Consider the following 9,390-nt stretch of genomic DNA (forward strand, 5'->3'; position numbering starts at 1 on the left):
GCCCGCAGCGCCGCCTCTACCTGCGCCCGACGCGCTGACCCCAGGACTCCGTCCACCGGGGTCCCCATAGCCGGGGGGCGCGCTGCGGCCCCTCACCTTGGCTCGCTTCAGCAGCTGGATGATCTCGGCCTCGGCGTCCCCGGCCGCAGCCCCGCCCGCGCCCCGCCGCTCCTGCTCCGCCGCCACGGGCCTCGAGGACCAGGCGAGCGCTGCAGGAAAGGGCACTGAGGTCACCGCGCTCAGCCCGGCCCGCCCGGCACCCCCGGCCCGCCGGCCCCGCACCCCTCACCTGCCAGCAGCGGCACCAGGCCCGAGCCTCGGCCGCGCGGCGCCCCTCGGCACGGCGGCGCCCGGGCTCCCGGCGGCCCGGGCAACAGGCACACGGGGTGGCAGCGGCCCCGCCGTCCCGCCACCCGCAACAGACCTCGGGCCAGACCCACAGCCAGAAGCCGGTACATGGCCGCCCGCGCGTCCTCTGCGCACTGCGGCCACGGGCTCCGGAAGTCCCGTCCCTGGCGCCGAACGCCCGCCGATTGGCCGGGCAGCCCGCATGCGCCGGGACGCAAGTCTACGTCACCTCGCCCTCCTCCCCCGCCCCGGAGAACGGGGGACCTGCCATGGCGGCTCCTACTGGTCCTCTCACGCTACCAGCCGTGGTGGAGGAGCTGCTGAGCGAGATGGCGGCGGCTGTGCGGGACGGCGCGCCGAGTACGGGCGGGGGCGCGGGAGGCAGCGCCGGCGGGACGGGGTTTGGGGGTCCGGGCCCACTGGGGAGGTCTCCACCCTCTCTACTCGCTTGTAGCCCTTCCTTCCCGCCGTCTGTGTTTGTTCCAAACGGTTCCACTCCTTACCTCTGTGCACGAGTGACTGTTTCAGGGCCGCAGACGCAGGACTTGAGGGGTCCGGACGCTGTGGCTGTGCCTTTATTCCTCTGACCAGCAGAGGATGCTCTGTGACCAGGCTCCCGCATTCCCTGGCCGCAAACGCACGGGCCCAGAGCGCGTCCTCGTTGAGCTGCGCCACCGGCATCTGAATGACCATCGAATACATCGGTTAGGCCTCAGGACTGCCCCTGCTGGTTCACTTGGGCGGCGTTTGTTTGCAAAGGACCGCACTTTGAAAAGGATTTACCTTGACTTATTGTTTTTTAAGAATTGAGAGCAGGAAGCCAACTTTTCTCATTTCAGTTAAATCTAAAGCAGTACATGTGCTTAAAAGATGAGACGAGCCAGGTATCCGAACATCCTCTAATCCCAAAAAGCTTGGGGGGAAAGCCAGTCTGTTGACAGCTCAAACAGTGGTTGCCAGAAAGGGCTGTGTGTGAAGAGGACAGTGTGAGAGTCTTGAAGGGGGCGCCCCTGAGGCTTGGGGCTCATAGAGACCACTATCACCTATTCACGTTTTTCAGAGCCATTTTCTGCTATTTAAAAATGTTTGTTCTTAGACAGTCATACACTCTTCCTGAGCCCCCTCCTCTGACGATAATTTGCTTTAGATCAGTATTCTGAGTTTACACTTGTATGGTGATGTAAAAATCTAGTCACAGCTGAGCCATGTAGGAAGTGATGACTACTCCTTTACTGTAACTTTTTGCTTCCTCTCAAAACTGTCATGATTGCATTTGTTTGGTTGTTTACTTTTCTATATGTTTATTCCTAGTTCAATAACTTCTTTATAGCTCAGATGGTAAAGAATCTGTCAGCAATGCAGGAGACCCAGGTTTGATCCCTGGGTCAGGAAGATCCCCTAGAGAAGGAAATGGCAACCCACTCCAGTAGTCCTGCCTGGAGAATTCCATGGACAGGAGCCTGGCAGGCTACAGTCCATAGGGGTCACAAAGAGTCAAACACGGCTAAGTGTTAGTCACACACATCCATAATTCAACTTCAAACTCTTACCAGTGTTCTAAATCCTCTACTCAAGATGCTGAGGTGTTTTGTCCATTTCATTTTCCTCTCCTAGAGCTTCCAGGGTGCTCTCCTGAGATCTCCCCCCACCATTACTATCTGGGGAATTCCCTTAACCTACTTTGGGCCTTAATGTTTAGTATACCGTACAATTTTCTTTTTCTCAGTTTACTGTCTTATTTTATAGAGCACATATTCTCCTGTCCTGAGACTTAATAGTTTGGCTAGGTGTTACTGAATTATATGTTGGAAATATTTCCTCAGACATCTTAAAGTATTATTCTACTACCTTCCAACTTCTTAAACTTACTTTCACAGAGTCTTATTTTAGCCCTCCTGCTTCATTCCCACTCCAGAGCCATCTGGTGCCACCAATTTCTGGAGGAGGGTTTTTTTTGTTTTTTTAGGGAGTGAGGGTACTAGAGTCTGAAGTTAAATCAGGATGTTGCTTGGCTCTCCTATTACTAGCTTAAGTTTCAGTTTTCTCAGGTCTTGTAAATAATTTTCAAACATGTCTTAGCTGTGTTTCTCCCTGTCCTCATCCTTGAGAGTTTATGCATTTTAGAAAATTCTTTTATTATTGTTTAGTGGAATATTGAGGAGTAAAATTTGATGAGTAGGTTCAGTTCACCATCATACACATAAGTCTTTTTGGCTATAAGAGCCTTTGAAAAATGTTTTTGTCTCTGGTCACTGGTTTAACACAATTCACTTACTTTCCATTCCTGTTTTACAGTTCCCGATGAGTATCTGTTATCGTAAGTATATATCCTTTTGTATTTGGGATTCTTTATAAACTACTAATGTGTGTTTTTAAAGGCCAGTTCTTTCAACATCAACTCTTTTTTTTTAGAAAATATTCTTACTAAGCTAGGAACAATAGTTTATTGATGTGATTGTTAAAAATCTGTCTCAAGTGAATAACCAGCACCGTACTTGACAGTACAAGGCACTCCCTTATTGTGCTAAGTGCCACTGTATTTTGACATCGTTCTAAAAGGTGTAGCTCTTACACTAGTAACACATGGAAAGAGAAGGACATTTGGCCCTTGAACAACAACTCTTACACATGCAGTGCTCGGGGGAGCCTGTTTCCTGAGTATTTAAGAAAGAAGATGTACTAGGTACATACACTAGAATATTATCCAAAAGTTAAATTTTAAAATATATATTTGTGTATATACATATATATACGTGAGCACACACACACGTATATATGTGCATCATTCTCAGAAGCACACTGAATGGGAAAAGAAGTTGCCCAAAAAGCCCAGAATATACTGTTCATATTTTAAACTTAGAAAACATCACCATATGTATATATGTATGTGTGTGTGTGTATGCACATACACGTATGTACTATGTATAGTAAAATATAAAAACATTAATATGAAATGCATATGGTTGCCTTGGGGATGAGGAAATTGAGGAAGAACAGGAAGACCTCTGACATATAAAGAGGCTTCTTTATAAACAACATGTTAACATTTATTCTGGGCGGTTGATTATGTGGGATTTTGCTGTATTACGGTTTTTTCCAAATTAAAATAAATTTTCAGAAGCTGCTGCTGGTAACCCTTCGGGTCGAGTCAGAGCGGTGGCTTTCAGTCCATCGTCTAACCTGAGGCTCCTCTCCTTCCCAGGCTGAAATTTGTCTTCGGCTCATCAGCCGTCCAGGCCTTGGACCTAGTTGACCGCCGGTCTGTCACCTTAATATCCTCGCCCAGCGGGAGGCGTGTTTACCAGGTAGAAACCCGGAGGTGGAGTAATCTCAACCAGATCCCCTTAGGACAAACGTTTTCATGAATCTGTATGAAAGCTGGTGGACAGTTGAAAGGACTTGACCCAACTTAGTGAAATGAGAGTGTGAATAGTTAGAATCAGAAAGATGTGGCCGGTTAACCCCACCTGGGAGCAGCATGTGGAACCAGCAATGATCCAGAGAGGCTCTTTGCCCAGGTCTGATAGTCACAGCCAACTTTCCCTTTCTGTCATTTGACACTACAGGGATCACCCTGTTCCTTGTCTCTTGCTTACAAGCAAAAGCCAAAATGCATTTTAAGGTCCTTTCACATGTCAAGGTTCATCTAACAGAAACGATCTGTCAGAACTGTTGTTGGAAGCATTCACGAAGGCCACACTGTGCTCAATGTGGGCAGTTTACTTGGACCTTAGTTCAAGCAGACCTTAAGGTAGGCAGGTTTGTAAAGTACAAATCAGACTCCTGTCAGACTCTGAATTACTTTCATGTATTGCTAATTCTCACCAAAAGCCCGGAAAGATATTTATTTTGCTGAAAACTGAGATGCAGAAAATTAACAGCCCCCTACGGCAGCAGGGTTGTATAGCTGGCAGACGGTCCTGCCTGTCTCTATGTCAACAGCGGGCCAGACCCTCCACTCCCCAAACCCCAAGTTTAGCCACGTTAGATGTGGTAAGCCAGCTGGGATTCAGAGAAGGGGATCTTGTGAATGAAATAAAAATGTTGGCAGTGGTCTCCAAAATTTTGTGTGTGGAAGGGGTAGAAGCAGAGGCCATCAGCTCTTGTATGATATCCAGGCATTGTTGAAGACCAGGAAAGGTGGAACTTTTGAGCATTTGGGTTCTGGTTTACTTATGATGACTGTCTCAGAGTTGAGACTGTGTTGATTCATTTTTAGCAAGTGACTGAGCAAAGCCTCTCAGGCACATGGATGGCTTGGCCCATGAACTCACTTTTCCATGCATAGGATGGTGCAGCCAGCTGGCACGTCCTGCTTTCTGCGTTTCTGCCTGAAGTAAGCTGGGGTGATGAGTGCCGAGTGCTACAGTTAGAACTTCTGCATTGTATTTACTCAGAAGAGGCTGCTTATTAGAATTTTCTGTTGGTGAACATCATAGATTAAGAATCAGAACTCTTAAGTGATGTTGTTTGTACCTGAGGAAGGATTTCCATTTTCTTTCCTAGTGTATTTATTTTTGGGTTTTATGTAGCTAACATACCCTTGTCAAAAAGGGCTTCTGAGTTTTCCCATGTCTTTTAGTTTCAGATTCTCTTGTCTCAGTTCCAACATCAGCAGAACACTTGACCCACACAAGCATGATCTTGCTGTTAAAATCTCAAAGACTGTGTTGGAAATATTTCAGTTATTGTTGACTTATTATTCCTCCCACGATCACCGTGACTTGTTTTAGTTTTCATCATTCACATTCTGCCTTATGTCATGTTGCTTTATTTATCATAAAAATGCAAAGTTCTTAGAATTGTGTTGGACTTTGAATTAAATGAGTTTTTAGAAACCTTACAGACATCCTCCAATTAACTGCAATGGTTTCACTGTATATAGTAATATGGAAAGAATTCGGCTTAATTCAGAGGTTCTGTGAGATGATAAAGGTTGAGTCCGATGTTGCCTTGTTATCGTTCCATAGGTTGACCATCTAACATTCTCACCTCCTCCGGGTGTGGTGGTTATTACCCTGAAGTCACACTCATGTTGTCACCTGAGTCACTTTTTGATAAACTTCAGTCCTCCTAGGAAGGGGGATGCCAAGTTACATTTGGATCAGTCAGAAGGGGCCAAGTTACATTTGTAACAATGACCCCTAAATTTAAAAGCTACAGATTTATGTCTCACTCCCTGTCCATCTCCATCAAGAGTCAGTTGCAGCTTTGATCCAGAACCTCGTGGCCCAGGATCCCAGGCGATGGAGCAGCCTGTGTCTGGGACACTGTGGATCTCATAGCAGAGAGAAGTCAGGATATCATAGGTATCCATGTTGTTGAACGTTTCTGCCTGGCCAGTCACACTTTACTGGCTAAAGCAGGTCACATAGTCAGCCTATATGTAACAGGGCAGGGACATATCAGCCTCTTTCCGAGAGGCACTGAACTCAGGGAACGGTGAATCGTATACAGTTCATCACTGTGGTGGATGCTGAGGGCTTGGAACAGCCATAAAGTAAACTGCTTGTGGGTGGATGACCGTCCAGTGGGCCAGTCTCCTTAGAGCCTCACTGCAGCCGTAGCAGACTCCTCCCAAGGAGGTGTGGGCAAGTCCAGCCTGGGTCTGAGTATCATCCTGCCTACATTACTTTTGTAAAGGCTCCCCTCTGGGACTGACACTCCTGGCTCCGAGTGAGTGAGCTTGGAGCACTTCCTGTAAGAGGAGTTGGTTTTTTCCACAAAGGGTGAATTAGACAGTCCCTGAGGTCAGTTTCCAGCTCCAAACAGATCTGACTCAGATCTCTGCCCGATTATCAGGTTCATTAGTCGTCCACTGCTAGATAGAGAAGGCAACTGAGAAGTGACTCTCTTTACCGTATTCACCGCCCTGGGCAGCTGCATGTCCTGAGTCCCAGCCAGGGAACTTCTGCAGAATTTCTCCCCACCCTTGAGTGGCCAGGCACTTACTTGGCCTCAGGCAGAGAGTAATTGGCTGGGGACCCAGCATAAGGAGGAAGTAGTCTGTGTGGAATCCCAGAGGCTTATGCCTAATTAACCATAAATCTAGAGAGAAGAAGAAACCATTGGTAATGGTTTAGAGACCCAAGAATTGTTGGTGTCCCTGCCAGACGTTGGTGGGTTTTCTTGCGGGACTGAGTGGGATCCAGTCTGCTCTCACGCTCTCTCCTCGGCAAAGGGCAGCTCCTTCTCGCACCCCCAGCGCTCACCAGTTACAACACATCAGCGTCTCAGGACTGGAAACGTGTGGTGTGACTTTCTTAATGTCCGGTTTGTAATGGGGCTGAAATGTGTAATGGGTTCAGTAGGCGTCCTGTTACCCAGTCACTGGCCACTTCTGGTCATCCTGCAGCCCCCAAGGAGTCCTCCTGACTTGGCAAAAAAGACCCATAGCGACATGCCTGCACCAGGCGAAATGCTAGAGAGACAACACCTGACTCAACACTGCTATTTTTCAGTGGAAGTCTTACCTGTGTGAGGAAAACGAAACAATTCTAGGAGCACTGACGTTCCTTTTCTCCATGTAGATTGTCATCTCAGAGCCTGAAACAAACGTGAGGCCCTGGGGCACGTCCCCCACGGGCAGTTCCCTGTCACTGACCCACTGCAGGGGGTCTCTAGGTCCCTGGGATAGTAACTTTACTCCACTGGGACAGTAGGAACAAAGCACTCCTCTTCCTGTCTCTGGCACCTGGGGGTGAGGATGGAGACAAGCCATTTCTCCAGGTCTGTCCAGCCACCCTCCAAACACAGGGTCCCCCGTGTGCCCTGACTGACAGCAAGGCCGTTGGCTCTGAACGTGGCCTCCTGCCGGCCCTCCCAAGTCCATGCCCTCATTCCGTCCTGCTAGGTGAGCGGGCAGACCTGGGCTTGCCACTCCCCACGGCAGCTGAGTCACCCCGTTACAGGAGTCTCTGTTCCACGTGTTCCTCCCACTCCCCACTGGGCCTTTCCTGTCCTCAGACTCCTGCTAGGAGTGTGGTGGAGGCTTTAGACATTCACACACATGCTGGGAAATGACTACAAAGGCTGAGAAACAATAAGCATGGCGCGGGGAGCCTTCTTGTCTCTCTAGTCAACCCTCTGAATCCCCAGGCGGAGAAACAGCAGTTCGTGTGGAGGGCTCAGCCCACCTGAGACGCTTCTGTTTTGCTTGTGGAGGTGTCAGGGCAGGGCAGTGAGGCAGCAGGAGGGTCCCGTGGGCAGGCAGGCCCTCGGAGAACAGCCCTGCACCTTCACACAGGTGCACTCAAGGGGAATAGCGGTTTCCCGCCCACCTTTCCAGGCCTGACTCCACCTGTCCTCCCTTTTCCAGGTGCTTGGAAGCTCCGGGAGAACGTACACATGTCTGGCTTCCTGCCACTACTGCTCGTGCCCTGCATTCGCCTTCTCCGTGCTGCGGAAGGGGGACAGCCTCCTGGTGAGGACGGGTGGGCCTCAGCCATGGCTGAGCCAGTGGCAGGGCAGGGGGCGCTGGGAGCCTCACTCTGCACCCTACATGGGGTTTACTCTGTGTGGAAACAGACGGTAGTTCATTGTCCTTGGCTTCAGTCAGTCAGCTATTCTGGCTTTACCCTCCCAAAACGCAGGGGCATTTTTAGAACTATGCCAGTTTCCCATTTTAATTTAAAAGGTCAGGGATGAAGCTTCAGGAAGGCAGCAGGTAATCCCCAGAGTTGGCACCTGGGCAGTTATCGGGCCCAGTAAAAACATGAGCCAAACTGGACACTGGCAACTGTGTGTGCCCCCACCTCCAGCCACGAGGCGCTTCTCCCACTGCCCGCGGACAGCGTGGTGCTCAGCCTTGCTTGACTTTCACCGGGGGTAGCAAAGCATGTTGGTGCCTCGGCCGATCTCACAAGAGCCCAGGAACGAGACCTCCTCACATCCATCCTGAGTCCACAGGAGAACCATTACCCGACCTCTTGCCAAGGAAGAAAATTACAGCATCCGCCCCATCTTTACACAGTTGTCACACCTGGCAGGAAGCGGGTGGCAAGCGGGTTTTCCCATTGACAGGGAGCCTCAACTCAGTGATCTCACCTGAAAAATGACAGGGTTGGAGCCAGGTCCTCAGCAACCCAAGTGGTGTGCCCCGCAGTGTGAGGTCCAGGGTTAGAGTGGTGTGTGCCCCTTGGTGTCAGGTCCAGCACAGATGATGCCTCGGAGAGGGACAGGAGAGACAGTGAGGGTCCCGCCGTCCCTGCTCTGGCCGTCCAGTGGTTAAGGACTAGCCCCCCTATGTAGACTCGGTGCACGTGTGTAAAATGAAGATAAGCCCTGTTCCCCACGGGGCTGTCAGATATAAATGAGATAATCTTTGAGATGCTCTTAGCAACACTGTACCTTGAAGAACCTTAGCCACTGCTGTTAACAGCTTTCTGAGGGCAAGGAAGAAAGTAGTATAATTTAGGACTGACATAAAGAGCCTGTCTTGGTTTTCACTTGGTTTCACCTGTTCCTGCTGGATCTACACTGTTGCCCCAAACAGCAGGCCAAGTATTGATAAAACCTCCTTGTCCTATCTAACCTTGGTCTGTGGTTCTAGGCAGTGGGTTGCAGGCCCCTGATGTGTGTGCCCCGCTCCTTTCCTGCTCTGTGAAGCCTGGCCCTCCTTGTTTCTAACTGGCTTGTGTATTGTGTGTTCCAGTGCAAGCACCTCTTGGCAGTTTACCTGAGTCAGATCACAAGGACCTGTCAGCAGCTGAGTGTCTCTGACAAGCAACTGACTGACATACTGTCAGTGGAGAAGACACAGGAAGCATAAAAGTGCAGACGGAGCATCACTGACCATCTTTCAAAGTAAAGTCCCGTCCAGAGACACACGTGCCCTGTCACGCGTGGTTCACGTGGAGGAGACATGGACCAGACTTCACGTTAGTGTCCCCTTCCGCCCTGGACTTGAGAGCCAGGACATGTATACAGTGTGAATCCCTCGCGAAAAATCCAGTCTCTAGGCCCCATGAGTAAAAAATTTCCAGATGTAATCAAGCATCTTAGCCTCCAAAGCCTAACATCAAGTCGCATCCACAGTGAGTG

The 9,390-nt window shown here is 49.9% G+C and overlaps 1 protein-coding gene across 8 annotated transcripts in view; it reads right to left on the bottom strand.

The window, feature by feature from the left end:
- Nucleotides 1-1,142, bottom strand: part of TTC19 (tetratricopeptide repeat domain 19) — a 29,810-nt gene extending 28,668 nt beyond the window's left edge. For 3 of the 8 annotated variants that reach the window (XM_061389775.1, XM_061389774.1, XM_061389776.1), the window contains exons 1-2: nucleotides 852-1,029; nucleotides 97-209 (exon numbers count right to left, since the gene is read on the bottom strand). In XM_061389775.1, the coding sequence (XP_061245759.1) occupies nucleotides 97-209; nucleotides 852-1,029 (291 nt within the window). Of the gene's footprint in view, nucleotides 1-20; nucleotides 77-96; nucleotides 210-289; nucleotides 515-851 lie in introns of those variants that run through there. The other 5 variants (XM_061389777.1, XM_061389778.1, XM_061389781.1 and 2 more) reach the window with 5 other exon arrangements.
- Between the last annotated feature and the right edge of the window lie 8,248 nt (nucleotides 1,143-9,390).

This window comes from Bos javanicus, chromosome 19, assembly GCF_032452875.1.
Source record: "Bos javanicus breed banteng chromosome 19, ARS-OSU_banteng_1.0, whole genome shotgun sequence".
NCBI lineage: Eukaryota > Metazoa > Chordata > Mammalia > Artiodactyla > Bovidae > Bos > Bos javanicus.